The 17,108-nt window shown below is 35.7% G+C and overlaps 2 protein-coding genes across 3 annotated transcripts in view; one reads left to right on the top strand and one right to left on the bottom strand.

The window, feature by feature from the left end:
• The window catches only part of LOC145694857 (bifunctional FAD diphosphatase/FAD synthase-like), a 51,409-nt gene extending 46,112 nt beyond the window's left edge, over nucleotides 1-5,297 (bottom strand). Inside the window, exon 1 of the mRNA XM_081771553.1 lies at nucleotides 4,991-5,297. Within this exon, the coding sequence (XP_081627679.1) occupies nucleotides 4,991-5,156 (166 nt within the window). The 5' untranslated portion in view covers nucleotides 5,157-5,297. The remainder of the gene's footprint in view (nucleotides 1-4,990) is intronic.
• Nucleotides 5,298-7,792: 2,495 nt separating this feature from the next.
• Nucleotides 7,793-17,108, top strand: part of DENR (density-regulated protein) — a 38,193-nt gene continuing 28,877 nt past the window's right edge. Inside the window, exon 1 of one of the 2 annotated variants that reach the window (XM_081771557.1) lies at nucleotides 7,793-7,929. The gene's annotated coding sequence lies outside the window, so the exon portion shown is untranslated. Of the gene's footprint in view, nucleotides 7,930-7,954; nucleotides 8,109-17,108 lie in introns of those variants that run through there. The other variant, XM_081771558.1, reaches the window with a different exon arrangement.

Consider the following 17,108-nt stretch of genomic DNA (forward strand, 5'->3'; position numbering starts at 1 on the left):
ACTATGTATCGAACGCATATCCAGCTCACAACACTAGTGTTGGAGAAGTGAACGTTTATGGTTACTAGTCCACAAAATATCAAAGAGTATAATCTGTAATCCAATATGGCTGCCAGTGTGAAAAATGAGTTTGTATATAAACATGTTATTTCTTGGAATACTGTGACCAAGCCATCAAAGTTTGACGCAGTTCGATGTACTGAAATGACTTTTGAAGTATTGAGATCAAACCAACGAATGACATACAAATGTAACCATCACGAATACGTTACAATAGAGCCCCCAACCTACTGGTGCAGCAAGTTCTTTCTGTATGAACTACGTATGACAAAATTAGAAAAATACCCGAAAGTATTCAACTTTTTTTTTTTTTTTTTTTTTTTTTTTTTTTACTATGAGTAAAAAGTCATAGTTGTGTGTTCTTCGCATATTTGTTATATTCAAGTAAATAATGCCGAGAAAACCGTGACGAACGTGCATTAAGAAGAAACCATATATATGCTGTTACCGAATGAAATAATAGTTGAAGTGAATCGAAATTCAATTGTTGTTTAGTCCTCCTAGTATTTCTAAATACATAATAGAGAAAAATAGAGATTTAGATTTGTACTGTTATGAATGACAGGTTTTAAGCACCTTGGATTCAAGGTGGCCATATTTTTCAATTAAGCTTTTATTTACATTTTGACCCGCCACAATTTTGGACAGGGTTGTCGTAGAAAGTCAAGACTTGCTCCATCTACTTTCATTTAACAAGATCTTGCAAACGATGAGCTTCTTAACCTCTCTTGCCATTTGAAACTTTTTAGTTGGACCCCACCTGGGACCCTGTGGGTATCCTGGGACAAGACGTTTTCACTTAAATTGTTTTACTTTGAACATAATGCCAGACTCCCTTCCTATTTTCAAGTCTCACCATTTCCGATTTATAAAGGTGACCATGGACTTTTCAATTAAGTTTTTGTTTACATTTTGACCCTCCGTCATTTTGCACAGGGTTGTTGTAGAGAATCGAGATTGCTGCATTTTCTTTCATTTTACAACAGCTTTCAAATGATGTGCCACTTAACCCCCCTTTCCATTTGAAAATTTTGAGTTGGACCCCGTCAGGGACCCTGCGGGGGACCCTGGGACAAAGATTTTTTACCCCAAAAAAGTTGTCGTTGAAAATGATGGGATACGTGTTGATCGAGTTTTCCACTAACCCAACCGTTTCCGAACAAATGACTCGGTTCAAACTATTCTGCCATGTAATTTTTTTGTAGTTCTTACATTACAAAATATGTTGTAACTCACGATATTCCTCCCGGTGGCACGTATAACTTTGGGATTCATCTAGTTATAACATTTCAAATGCAAACACAATTGTCTCGTTCGGATCTCAGCGGAGCCACTGCGTGACCCTTCCTTGTTAGTTCCAATACTGATGCTGAGAAATGCAGGGTGTTTCAAAATGAAATATCGGGGAATTAAGTCTTCGTAGTACTTATTACATTTTACGCACAATTATAAACAATACATCAAATAAAATAATACCTCAAACAGTTTTTGCTTCAAGTGTTCGATGTGAGCTTCATTCGTCACATGGCACACATTGAGTCAATAGGTGAGAAAGGCCCATAAACTTTCCGCCATATGGCACAAAACATTCAATTCACACAGACGGATGCACTGTAACTACAGATTCAGTCTTTGCAAAATTAAAACACACAAAGCTTTCTGGTCTCTAGTCTCCATCTTTGCTACTTGCTCTTTCTAACGGCAGACAGAGGAAACAATGCATGGCAAGCGTGTGTACAAAACTGTTTGAGTTGCTCTTTCATTTGATAATACTTATAATTCTAAGTTAATTGTAATAGATACTAGAAAGTTTCAAAACCCTAATATTAATTTTGAAACACCCTGCATTACTTCAAATTATGTCATCCTATATTCATGTCTTGTATGTACACTCATGCCCAAAATTATTGTCGCATGTCTATAAATATGTTGTAGGAATATAATGTGATAACGAATCCACCTGGTATTTCTTATAATGTTAGTACGTGTATAATCGGCAAAGACATGTATGTGACAAATTTCATGTCAAAACATCAGTAAACAAGAACAATAAAACAAAAATAAAACTTTCTTGTCCATTTAGCAACATTTTCTTTTACTCTTTCTAATTTTCGCATTTATAATTCTTTTCCTTTGAAATTTACCACAAATATACATTTTCCGATTATACACACAGCACCAGTATTAAAAGTACCCTGCAGTAGCACCAGTATTAAAATCATTATCAAATTATATTCTTACAAGAAGACAGTTATAGCCCTAGATATGCAACAATCATTTTGGACATGAGTGTACATATCATCGGGCCGGCCCTAGGCAATTTGTCGCCCGCGCAATGACGTAATTTGCCGCCTCCCTCTTTCTCCAGAAAGAACAAATCTTTAAAGTCACGATTTTAAGTATGCTACTTCAGCATGAACAACGAAAGGGAGGGAAATTACACTCGCACTCGGAAAGTCTTAAATACTTGCTACAAATACAATATTGTTGTGTCTGTTTTTTCTTTAAATATTAATCTATTATGTTAGTGAAAGATAAAGCAAATACATCTGAAAGATGGTAATCATTTTTATAGAATTCAATATCGAGTTTCAATCTCAACATATCAGTTTGCAATTATAGTACACCTAGCTCTTTTACCTTTATTTCTTGATTTTCCTTCTACATCTGTTATTTTTTTTAGAAAAAGTGTTTCCATTTCAATGATAACGATCTTATTTGCGACAAAGACAAGAGAAGCTTTCATATCAGAACTCTGATAACTAACCAAAGGGGACAGGCACTCGAGAATTGAGTTCCTGTATTTGACAACAATCAAGCAATTTATTCTGGGATTTATTTTACCATTTGCTTTTGCACTGATCATGTGACAAACTAATGCGACCTAAACATAATTTATGAAAGTAGTATTCAAATAGAAGGTCAGCTTAGTAAATTTAACTACCATGATCATGAAGTCTGTCTCCAACAAGAAATATTTATTTTAAATAGAATACTTATGAAAGATGTTGCAGCCCCGTGCAAATGCACGTGTTGCACATATGGTAGAGCCAGCAATGCATATCATATATCTAGTCGACAAATTATTTATATATGATACTCAGAAAAATATTAGTAGGCAAATTAGTATTAGTTTTTACCTTTAGACAAGTTATTAGCATTTTATACCGTTCGTGATATTATTTTCGTACTTATTAAAGGCCTACTTTCACGAAAAAAAAAAAAAAAACAAATGTTCATTTATACTTTTATTTCTTCGTTGATATTGGTGAAACAGTACAGAAACCCGGATTATTAGTAGGTAGGCTACTCATATAAATTGTAAAATATTTGTACCATATCAGTATCTAGTGTTTAATTTATGTTGCATTTTATAGTAATTACACCTACATAAAAATACTTCAGACTTAAATGACGTAAGATGCATTACAAATGACTATTTGAAAAAAAACGAAATTTAGAAAAAAAAACGAGAGGCAATGTTTTTTTTTCTAAAAAAAACGTACATTTCTGAAAAAATACGAACGGTTTTTTTTCTATTTACAACACTATAAATAAGATAATAGTATACATGAGAACCCCCTGATCTGCGTTTCTTCTGTGTTCTACATGAAATACCATAAATTTTCTACGTAGTGCAATATTAAGAAGTATCCATGTGCACAAGACATACGATATGCGTTAAATTCCCCCCCCCCCACACACACACATAGTCATAGATAAAGCACAAGGGCACTACACATGCAGATATAAAGTACAGGTACGTTCTTTTTTATTTTCGTATCAGTCGGTAAGTAAATAAAAGGGGTTAAGTTTAGTGTTACCCCTCCGCTTTTTATAAAAATCAGGAAAATTTACAGGAGAAATGAGGTAAGAAATGATAATTTAAAGTTTTTATTTGATGTTTAGGAATGTAAGTTCGGCAGGAGAGTTATGTTTAATGCGAGAAAAGATATGTGGAAGTTAGTACTATTTGCCGGATGCGGAAGCATTCGCGGAAGGTTTCAGCAGCATGGTAGTTGTATAATATGGCGAACAGGTGTAACGGATGCGCAAAAATAATGAAGAAAACCTTTTAAATTTTTGTGAAACCCACGGAGTACTGAAGCTACGTAAAATGTAACAATTTTTAATACTTTAATCATTATTTTTTGTATATTGCAAAGTACAAGGGCACCTTCAGACTGGAGGGGCAACTCTAAACTTAAGCCAATAAAAGTCGCTTTGTTACCCCCTTTGTAAGTTCGTACATACTCAATGAATAATCCCTAACGGTATGAGCGTCCTGCTCCGTCGGGAACTGATGCAGCTTCATGTATACTATATCCAGCACGAATGCTCTCTAACCGAGTCAGAACAGGAACACAGCAGGGGGGCCGAGGAGTTGCGAGGGGATGTGTCCCTAGGGAGCTAGCGTATCAGTGATGGTGGGTATACGCATAGATGAGGTCGTTTACAACGGTACACTGGAAGTCACTGTAATATTTCCCGAACCATTGAAGGATATGGGGGAGACACTAAATCCCATCCATGCCTTTTAACGACTTTCCACGTTCAGATGCAACTTACATTTTTTTACCTACATAATTTCTTTAAACATTATTCTTCCTCTCTGAATTAACCCTTAAATACTCGCGCGGGGTGTTCACAGACCCCTAAACAGGTAACTTTTGTGCTGCTAGCCACAAGTCTTCATGAAAAAAATATTTAAGAAATCTTAAAACGAGTTCAAAACATCTAATTGTAGCAAATACTTTTAAAAACATGTCTAGAGTTATTCTACATTGTCTTACACATATACAATTGGGGTCTATTGGACCCCGCGGGAGTACTTACGGGTTAATAGACCTATATTTTATTTGTTAAGTTTCAATGTAAGGAAGTCCCCTGCATCTGCATCGAATTTAATATGTAATATATCGTCATTTACCTATTATCCCAGCTGTTTTAGGATCATTTTGATTCCTAGCAATATCACCTCCATAGCAGCTAGAGCTTTTGTTTACATTACGTACACTTTGAGCAAACGTAAAGCCAACTCGACCTGACCAAACTGTAGAACTACGGAAAAATGCTGCAATATTTCTCCTGATCATCTATTACATTGAATTTTTATTATGTCTTGAAATATTTAACAATAATCACGAAGTTTAACAAACAATGATTACATAACAGTATTCAGTACGAGATAAAAAATAAAAGTGAACTAAAAAAATATCCGACCAGTTCGTAATTGCAATGCGATTTTCTTTTGTTAACTCAATATTGCCAGTAACAATTGCAGTAACAACAGTCATTGCATGAAGCCAGTAACGCTAGACAGTCTGTAACAAACGTTTCTATAGTTCAAAATATATGATTAGCACTATGTATAGAGGGATCATTATCTACTAAAAAAGATTGAAAATAAGGAAATTCGGAAGATTTAATAATACTAATAATAATAATAATCGGTCAAAATTATAAAATTAACATATTTTAAAAAAATAAAAACAATGTGATACTTATACATCAAAAAATAAATTTAACATATTAACAATATTCAGAAAAAAACAATGTTCTGTAAATTAGACTCTGATGATAGGGGAAATGAAATGGCTTTGGAAATAAAATAGAGGGTCCGCGGTGGCTCAGGGGTAGAGCGTTCAAATCTGTTAATTGGGGATCCGGGTTCGATCTCAGCCCCCGCAAAGTGAACTTTGTGGTGGACAAATACCGTATACGTGGGTTTCTCGGGGTTCTTCCGTTTCCTCCCGCTTTCTGCACTTCACCATTTCATTCGTTACTCATCATCACCGTCTCCTTTAGCCTAACCGGCATAATCGTGGGATGCAGTGGCGTATTTAGGGGGGCTTCCGTGCTTAAGCCCCCCGATATCTTACTTACTATAGTAAAGTATATGAAATATCGGAGTATGTTTAGTACAAGGGGTTCAGAAGTAAGTAAAAAAACACAAAATTTACAGGAGAAATGAATGATGCAAGTGCTTAGACGTAACATAACGTAACCAAATCTAAACTAACATAACATAGCTTAACTTAGACTTATCTGAACTAATCTAAACTAACCTCATATTAGTAGAAATAAGCGAAATTATATCATTTTTTGGGGGGGAATTATGCGGGACCCCTACACTTATATAACATAAACTAAACTAAACTAACCTTACCTAAACTAACCTAACCTACCCTAAAGTAGCTGAATGTGAAAAGAAATTACCAAAATTGTAAGTTTTTTTTAGAGAAAAGAGCTGGACCCTTTCTGCTAAACATATGCCGAAATATCTTGCAGAGGTTTCACATTTCCATGCACAGCTCCCCCCGAAACAAAATTGTAAATACGCCACTGGTGGGACGTAAAACTCAAAGATTTCATTTAATTTTTTCTAATAAAATAAAACAAGCATGGACTATCAAGTTTTATTTTTAATAACAAATAACTCGTAAACATTTTGTGAAATATGTTTTAAAACATATTTAATAAAACATATATAAAATTGTAGCAGACATATTCTTAATATGTGCCACATTTTCTTTCTCTATTTCTTATTTCGTTTTTGTAAATTTTGCAAATGCTTAGGTTCTTACTCAATTCATTACCATTCATAAGTAGGTTATAAATAGAGACCGGATGTTAGGCAAAATGCCTATTCTTTAATATTAAAAATATGATCAAAAATAACGTTTTAAAGTTTATATAGGGGGTTATAGTTTCGATTTAAGCCAATTTTATTTTGCCTATTTTGCCTATTTCGACCTTTACTGCCTAAATAATTGCTTTAGTGCCTAATGTTGCCTATTCTATGCATTTTCTTCAAAATAAACATTCATTGGGAAAATATATAATTTATATAACATAAATAATATATATATATATATATATATATATATATATATATATATATATATATATATATATATATATATATATATATATATATATATATATATATATATATATATATATATATATATATATATATATATATATATATATATATATATATATATATATATATATACGTATATTAGGTGTTTGTAAACACAAGCACGTGGTACGTTACAATATATACACAGGGTGAACTTCAAAGATGTGCACATACTTCCGAGGTGATTAATGATATCAAAAGTTCTCTTGTAGTTTGTCGAGTGATAGTAATGCCAATTTGGAATCGAAAATCGAATCTTGACAATTGGAATGGAACAGATAAATGTGCACATACGTTGGGAGGTGATTTGTGACATGAAAAGAAGACAAAAAGTCCTCTTGAATGTCACGAATCACCTCCCAAAGTATGTGCCCACTTTTATGTCTCGCTCCAATTGTCAGGATTCGATTTTCGATTCCAAGTTGGCCCCCCTGTCACTCGTATACGACGCGGAATTCCACAACATGCAAGAGGACTTTTCTTTTGACGTCACGAATCACCTCCCGAAGTATGTGCACATCTTCCAGGTTCACCCAGTATATAAGGAAACATAACAAGCTTCGTTTTTATATATACAATAAAAGAAGATATTGACAAAGAAGTATTTCTATATTCTTTGAGCATTATTTATGACTTGAATCTATTTTTTAATGGTATCGAGTATTTATCTTCATTATTTCGAGCTACATTTTAGTGCCTATTTTACTGCCTATTTTTAAAATTGTTAGTGCCTATTTGCCTGCCTATTTTGTAGGTTTTTCGTGCCTAAACATCCGGTCTCTAGTTATAAATTTTTCATTCCAGAGTGGCAAATTCTTCACTACTGAATTTCCGGAAGTTTTCTGTCCAATATTCTGTACATAACCTGGTATTTAGTTTGTAATCTGTGGAGCAGTGGGGTGCCGGAGTTAGTGATCAGCCGAAAGTGGAGAACGTAAATGGTAAGTTTTCATTGAATTGTAAAGATTACAGCTTGATAACTAATAAAGTGCTCGTGTTTCGTGCAGTAAATATTGGGAAGTGAGAATAAGGTAGTTGCAAACATTTTGAAAAATTCCCTGAATGACACCAAATAAGGAAAGAGAAAACAGAAAGGAGAAACCATACTTCTAGCAGGAAGGTTTGTTTCTAGTATTTCTCTAGTTGAAGGAAATGTTCTGTTTACATTGAAAGTTGAAAACAAGTTCATATTAACGGTTAGCTGTCTTAAGTGGTTGTATCAAAAATCAGACTATCACAATAGCATATAGAAAACTAATACAGTGATATGTCGGCATGGGATGTTCAAGAAATCCTTGCACTCTTGATACGTACACTCGTAAGTAAGATTGGATACGCAACCTATAAGTATTATTGGTGCAGATTAACTTTCCTGATCCACAGATTTGTAAAATTTACAAAACAAATTTTTAATAATATTTTAATAGATTAGTGTGTAAATATTCTAAATACGTTGTATTCTTACCTGTGAGATGAATATATACATAATAACGTATTAATGAAAGTCGAACCTGTTATGCAGAGATTCGCCCATAAGCCAACTAATGCAAAGTGTCTAGCAGGAAGGTTTGTTTCTAGTATTTCTCTAGTTGAAGGAAATGTTCTGTTTACATTGAAAGTTGAAAACAAGTTCATATTAACGGTTAGCTGTCTTAAGTGGTTGTATCAAAAATCAGACTATCACAATAGCATATAGAAAACTAATACAGTGATATGTCGGCATGGGATGTTCAAGAAATCCTTGCACTCTTGATACGTACACTGGTAAGTAACATTGGATACGCAAGCTATAAGTATTATTGGTGCAGATTAACTTTCCTGGCCCACAGATTTGTAAAATTTACAAAACAAATTTTTAATAATATTTTAATAGGTAAGTGGGTAAATAATCTAAATACGTTGTGTTCTTACCTGTGAGATGAGTATATACATAAACATATATTAATGAAAGTCGAACCTGTTATGCACAGATTCGCCCATAAGGCAACTAATACGGTAAGTCTTTACTTTGACTCCAACTGTGACTTTAATCGGTTCTTATAGGTTCAGTTACTTCCTGGAACTGTTTGTGCGTGAGTCACTTGTTAGAACTGTTCGTGCCTTTGGTGTGACGTCTTAGTTCATATTTTTCCCACTAGGTGTCTGTGTAATCATATGGTAGTTGGTTAGTAGTCACATGTTCTGTGTGCATGTATGTGTGTGCTGCTGTTTGTGGCATGCGAGAAGCGGGTAATTGAATTGGTTGAATTGAGTTAGAGAAAACCTATCATAGTTGTGGTCTAAAGCGAAGATATTTTCGACGTATTGTAAAAGTGGACGTTTATTGATTTCTTGTTTGTAATAATAGCAAGTGTGCTAGGTTTAATAAAACGACGTGTGTGCGGAAAGGAACATTTTTCAGTAATGTTGAGTATTGTGCACGTGTTCTTGGTATCTTATTTTTTCGTGTGTGGAATCAGCAGTTATGAGTTCATTATTCATGAGTGTTCTCCTATGGCGAAATGGTGAGTGTTTTCTTTTTTTAATTCATATTATTTTTATTCTTGATTTGTTTTGCATTTGAGTATTAGGCAAAGTATTTGGTTTGCTGCTGCTTGTCCTATTGTCTTGTTGAGATGTAATTTTTTTTTCTTTGTCATGCACTGATTTATGATTAGAGACGAGTGTTTTTTTTTTTAATTTTTCCCTAATTATCTTAGCTTTATAGTAGTGGTGTGATTATTTATTATTTTTTTGGATGTTTTTATGGTACTTGAGCGGGGGGTTTGGGGGGCGGTAGCCCCCCATTTAGATCTCAAAATTCATAGTCACCGCTTCACCTGAATTGATGTTTAGTAACATTGTGGCCCTTGTACTTATAGTATAATTCTTAACATCGTATAGTAATATTGTGGCCCTTGTACTTATAGTATAATTCTTAACATCGTACATTACTTTCACTGTGTTAGTAATTGTAATCGATTCATGTGATCCGGTTCCGGGAGCAGTTTAGGAATGATTCCTAAACTGCTCCGGGAACCGGATCACATGAATCGGTTGAAGTCACAGTTGGAGTCAAAGTAAAAATTTGCCACTAATACAAAGTGAAGTGAAGTGAAGTATCAGAAATCAATGTGCTAAATCATGACGCGGAACTATAAAAATGTCCGAGAATTAAGGGATCTACATGTGAAATATACGTTAGTAATGTGTTACGTTACCGGTACTTCGAAACACAAGTGCGTATGGAATGAAAACATGTCGTGATATTAACCTGTAATGTATAAATACATAATTCAATACGTAAGGTAAGTAACTTTGTGCCGTATACATTTTTTTTTTTTTTTTTTTTTTGCGCTATACTCATTTATATGTATACCCGCCATTGCTGGTGCGCCTGCTTCCTACCTACGAATCCCTCGCTTTTGCTTGGGTCCCTTGCTGCGTTCTTCCCAAAGTCGAGTAGATAGCATTCGTGCTTTTAGTGACCACCTAGCATAAGTTGGTTAGTGCTTTTGCTCAATAGTTAATATCTTGTACGTACACTGCAGCCTCTCTAAAGTGAATCTGCACAGAGGAATGCATGTCTACACCTCAAAAATGATTTTTTTCCCAAAGTCTAACCTGCTGCAGATGGCGGCCTCGTATAAGACCGATATGATCCTGTTATCAACATTGTATTACTACTTCCCTGTATTTATTTTCGGCCTTTATTTAGCAGAAGGGGTTCAGCTGTATCCTCTAAAAAATGTTACAATTTTGGCAATTTCTGCTCACATTAGGTTAGTTAGAGTAGGTGAGGCTAGTTTACGCAAGTTTAGGTTAGGTGAGGTTAGTTTGTTATATTAGTGTATGGGTCCAGCATAATTTTCCAAAAGATGATAGAATTTCGCTTATTTCTACTAATATTAGGTTATTTTAAAATATTTCTTAGTTTTATTCTTCCTTCACTCGTTCCTACATCTGTACGCATCCACTTAGTATTACTGCGCAGTAGTCCCACCCTTGAATTGTTATGTGTTGCAAACTACACATTAATCAGAAATTACTAGCATTACGTAAGTAAACTTTTTCCGGGGTGTTTGGGGTCCAGTCCCCTATTAAGACATGTCCCTAGGACATTAAAAGTTACAAAATGCATACCAAAATGCTTCTTTTGTGCGTGTTAACTATTCAATGCGCGAATACCCACTTTCGTGAAAAATTAACTTCTTTCAGCTTCACATGTACTGTTACTGCCTTTGAAAGTGTTTTTTAAAGGAGCTCCATTGATAGGTTCAGATTGACTTTTCCAGGGTTGAGTATAAATACAGCGTGTGGGCGTATGGCATAAGGACTACAGTCCATTAAGCACAAAACAACTTGTGCTAGGTAGCCACTGAAATCACGAATGTATTCTAACCGAGTCAGGACAGGAGCGTAGTAGGGTGGCCTAAGCGGTTAACAAGGAGGAGTGTTCGCAGGGAGCAGGCGCATCATACTCTGTCCACAATGCAATGAAGGGCCTTTCTGGGAAGTAATAATGATTTGTTTACGGGCTATGAAACTATTTTGAAAATAACTTCCTTGATTCACCTGCTGCCGAAGATTAGAACTATCATAAAGAGGAGCCTGCCTTCCTAGCGTAACAGCTTCTTCCAGTAAAAATCTTTGCCAGGTCTTGAGTTTATTTCCCAGTATATTTAATAACCTTTCTGTTGAAAATCTAAAGGCGTAGAAGATAGGGTGGAGGTACATTTTAAGGTGGAGGTACGGTTTATGGACACTTTAAGGACTTCATTTTCGTTACCCATTTTTGTAAAAGATATTGCCATTACTTATGGTTTCAAAGTATATGCTTCTAATTTAAACTCTCGTGAACACATTTTTCGTATTAAATCGTTTTCCCCTGTCTTTAAAAGTTGCTAAAAAAATAAATAAATAAAAGCATTTTTAAAAGATAAACATTTCAACACTTTTGGCAATTCTGTTTCTGCTTGTGGCCACCTATTTTTCCCCCACTTATGGCCACTCTAAATAAATAAATAAATCAACTTCAAAGTTAAGGTTTATTAAGTAAAAGGACATAAAAGATTGTTTACTTATACATGAAATTAGCCTAGGTATAGGGCTCTTGCCAACTTATGTCTGAATGCTAAAGTTAGACTTACACTATGTGATCAAAAGTATCCGGACACCCCCAAAAACATACGTTTTTCATATTAGGTGCATTTGCTGCCACCTACTGCCAGGTACTCATTATCAGCGACCTCAGTAGTCATTAGACATCGCGAGAAAGCAGAATGGGGCGCTCCGCGGAACTCACGAACTTCGAACATGGTCAGGTGATTGGATGTCACTTCTGTCAGAAGTCTGTACGCGAGATTTCGTGACTCCTAAACATCCCTAGGTCCACTGTGTCTGATGTGATAGTGATGTGGAAATGTGAAGGGACACGTACAGCACAAAAGCGTACAGGCCGACCTCGTCTGTTGACTGACAGAGACCGCCGACAGTTGAAGAGGGTTTTAAAGTGTAATAGGCAGACATCTATCCAGACAATCACACAGAAATTCCAAACTGCATCAGGATCCACTCCAAGTACTATGACAGTTAGGCGTGAGGTGAGAAAATTGGATTTCATGGTCGAGCGGCTGCTCATAAGCCACACATCACGCAGGTAAATACCAAACGACGCCTCGTTTGGTGTAAGTAGCGTAAACATTGGACGATTGAACAGTGGAAAAACGTTGTGTGTAGTGACGAATCACGGTACACAATGTGGCGATCCGATGGCAGGGTGTGGGTATGGCGAATGCCCGGTGAACGTCATCTGTCAGCGTGTGTAGTGCCAACAGGAAAATTCGGAGGTGGTGGTGTTATGGTGTGGTCGTGTTTTTCTTGGAGGGGGCTTGCACCCCTTGTTGTTTTGCGTGGCACTCTTACAGCGCAGGCCTACATTGATGTTTTAAACACCTTCTTGCTTCCCACTGTTGAAGAGCAATTCGGGGATGGTGATTGTATCTTCAAACACGATCGAGCACGGTCTGTGGCGGAGTTGTTACACGACTATAACATCCCTGTAATGGACTGGCCTGCACAAAGTCCTGACTTGAATCCTATAGAATACCTTCGGGATGCTTTGGGACGCCGACTTCGTGCCAGGGCTCACTGACCTACATCGATACCTCTCCTGAGTTCAGCGCTCCGTGAAGAGTGGACTGCCATTCCCCAAGTAACCTTCAAGCACCTGATTGAAAGTATGCCTGCGAGAGTGGAAGCTGTCATCAAGACTAAGGGTGGGCCAACACCATATTGAATTCCAGCAGTACCGATGGAGGACGCCACGAACTTGTATGTCATTTTTAACCATGTGTCCGGATACTTTTGATCACATAGTGTATATATGCAACGTTACAAAATGCGTGTATCTTTAGTTTGCAGTATGTCTATAACAAGAAGTAGCCTAATAGAATAACACCTTAAAAAATAGGTCAACACTACTCGAGCATAGAACGATATCAATGTTTTCAAATGTTTTTACAGCTCCAGGAAATACATTTACCACCACTCGATCCCGTTCTTTAAGGCTCGTTTCTGGCAGTATATCGATAATGTTCAAAATATTTATTTGTGATATGTCATTCTCATAAGTACAAACTACTTTCTTTTGAGTCCACACGAGCTCGTTCGTGACTAAGCGGTTAGCATACGCGCCTTTGGCGTGGAAGACCTAGATTCGATTTCCGCCGGGAACTCATGCGGTTCGGATTCTACGTTAATCAGTAGGTTTACATCTCATATAGCCTCGCTACTGGGAGGGACGCTAAACTTGAGATCAACCCAATTAACTCTTTGACTCAACACATTTGAAACATTGAATATCATATTTAAAATTTGATATTTTGTTCAATATTACATCAACATACTTGTACTCTGTTACATGGAGATGGTGGACAAACACCATCGTGAGTTTTCTCTGGATTCTCCCGTTTCCTCCCACTATATTCATTCCACCATTTCACTCATTTCTCATTATCACCGTCTCCTTTAGCTTAACCGACATAAGCGTGGGACGTTAAACTTAAAGATTTCATTTTTTTCTGTCACATGGGGAGTTTTCATTAAGTTTACATATAGGCTAACATAGTAACTATAGTACACGGAGTGTAGTAGGCTAGGACTGTTGTATTTTGTTCCATTATATGATTAGGTAGATTTAAGATTTTTTTTTAATCAAAATGTTTTATTTTGTAATTTAAAGTTAACTTAATATTTAGAACTACTAATTGATTTGTCTATTTAGGCCTACAGAAAAATGTGTTGTAATATCAATAAAATGCTGTTTTTGTTATTTTTATTAATAAGTAATCCAATTACTATTACAATTGCAAAAGGTGGCCATAAACAGTAAACAAGTATGAAACCGCATAACAAGTTACTTAGGGAATATTCCGACCGACTAATAGCCGTTGCATTTATTTGTTGTATTTTGAAGTTCTGGCAGTGACGATAGCATTATGCAGGAAGTATAACTTTTTTCTTAACAGTGAACTAAGTTTCTACTTTCTAGGCTACCAGATGAATTTTCTACAATTTGTTGAAAAAATCAAAACTCTTAACAAACTTCACAAGAAATTGGAGAATTCTATGCATCACAACACACAAAATGTAACAACGTAATGTGAATCTAATGTAATCCATATTCATTAGATTCACAATACCTACTGACTTAATCTGTTGCTTAAAGTTCTACTGCTTGTAATAAGCTTTGTTTCGATTGGTTGAAAATAGCATGAAGCTTAATACAGGACTGATAATATAAAAGTGACCATAAGCGGTACCGCCACCCTAAGTCTGGAAAGTATGATAATTTGTAGGGACATGTATCTTTATCTACAGACTGTAACAAGTAATCCATCCTTATCATGTGCTCTATCAAAGTTCACAAGCATCGAAATGTACCCTAAAAATTTGACATTTTAACACAAAATCATCATCATATTTATTCTGCCCTTATTGGCAGGTCACTTGCCGCAGCTGAGAAGCTTCCATGCTCCACGGTCTTCCGCTAACCTCTTCGTTTACACGTATGATCTTTCTGTTTTTGTATCATCTATTAATTGTAGTCTCCTTCGTCACCTCCCTCTCCTTCCCGCCACCATACCCTCTGGGACGACCTTCATGATACAGTTTCTTCTTAAGCAATGTCCCAACCAGTTTCTTTTCCTTTTCTCAATAATATTTAGAAGTGTTCTTTTCTCCCTCACTATTTCTAACACCCTCACATTCGTTTTCCGCTCTATCCAACTAATTCTTTCCATTCTTCTTCACACTCACATTTCCAAGGCTTCCAGTCTTTTTTCATCACTTTTACGTAATGTCCATGTTTCCGCCCCATACGGTACATTATTCCACACGAAGCATTTTATGAGTTTCTTCCTGAACTCTTTATTCAAGATCCCACAAAACAGACTTTTCTTATTCCCAAAGGCTTCTTTCGCCATTCCTATCCTTGCTTTTATTTCACGTTCACACTTCATGTCATTACTAAGAATACTACCCAGATATCGAAACCTATTCACGTGTTCTATTTTCTCCCCTCCCACTTTTATATTTGATACAGACCGCTTCGTTCCAATCACCATGGCTTTTGTCTTCCTAACATTTATTTTATCCCATATTCTTAACAGCCCTTCCTCAGGTTTTCTAATATTTTATTGATTTTCTTTTCAGATTCTGCAACAAGCGTCATATTGTCTGCAAATCTTATGCATCTAATCATTCGACCTCCTACTGAAATGCCATCTTCATCATATAGGCTTTTTTTCACTATCTCTTCTAGACAGATATTAAATAGTATTGGCGAGAGACAGCATCCCTGTCAAACTCCCCTTCCAATTGCACTCTCCTCCGTCAGTTCTTTCCCTATCTTAACACACTTGGTTCATATATAAGTTTCTTGTGAGTCTTCGATCTTTCCATTCCAACCCAATCTTTAGAATTCCCAACAATTCCCAATTCACGCGGTCAAAAGCCTTTCCTAGATCAATAAATACAACATACACCTGTTTCTTTTTTTCTATAAATCTTTCACCGATCGCCCTTAATAATCCAATAGCATCTCTTGTGCTCTTACCTCTTCTGATCCCGAACTGCTCCTCCTCAACCTTTTTAATTTGTTCTTCCTTATAACCTGCTGTTCAGTATTCGGAGCAGAATTTTAGCTGCATGAGATATGAGACTAATAGTTCTATAATCCTCACATCTCTTTGGGTTCGATTTCTTAGCCATCGGTATCATGATCGTCTTCAGGAAGTCTTTTGGCCACTCTCCTGTTTCATATATTTCATTGCATAGTCGGAAAAATTCTTTCTTTCTCTTGTCTCCCATATTTTTAATGAATTCGATTGGTATAATATCTATCCCGATTGCCTTTCCATTCGTAATCTCGGATATAGCCTTGGCAAACTCATCCCGAAGAATACTAAAGCCTTTATCATCCTTACTTACTTAAATTTTGTACTTCATCATTGTATCCTACACGGTCTATTCCTACTCTCATGTAAGTCTTCAACATATTTTTTCCATCTTCCTCTGACACACACTTTTACACAACATTAACACAAAAAGTGTAGTATATTTTAACTTTTTTTGTATATGTACTTGTTGCGCACCAAATTACCAATTATCACAGATTGACTAATGTACTGTACCTTGTCAAACGATGGCATTATGTATTTGGCTAATGTATCATGATTCTCGAGTTTTTGGACACCCTCTATACGATTTGACTTAAGAGGTTAGTTTGTTCAAAATGGACAAAGGTATTGTGTAAATTGTTATTATTTTGTGGATAATCTTGTGAAATTATATTTTATTAGTTTTAAGATAATAGATTTGATGTGTTAGATCATTTACATGTATATGTGTTATTAATATTTGTTTTCTTGCATTTTCCCTCATTTTTGTGGGAAAATCGAAACAGTAAGTCATCTTCAGAAATTTCAAAATTCTATTTTCGTCAGTTTGTTCTAAAATTAATTTTCTGAAAATCAACTATTTTTATCTTCATAGACGAACTCCTTTGTTTCGCCAAAATTATCCTTGTTGGAAGTTAAAAATCTCTGTTGGGTCGAGATTTACGTGGTAGCTTGTCATG

The sequence above is a fragment of the Thermobia domestica genome, chromosome 9 (genome assembly GCF_964235325.1).
Source record: "Thermobia domestica chromosome 9, izTheDome1.hap1.1, whole genome shotgun sequence".
Taxonomy (NCBI): Eukaryota; Metazoa; Arthropoda; class Insecta; order Zygentoma; family Lepismatidae; genus Thermobia; species Thermobia domestica.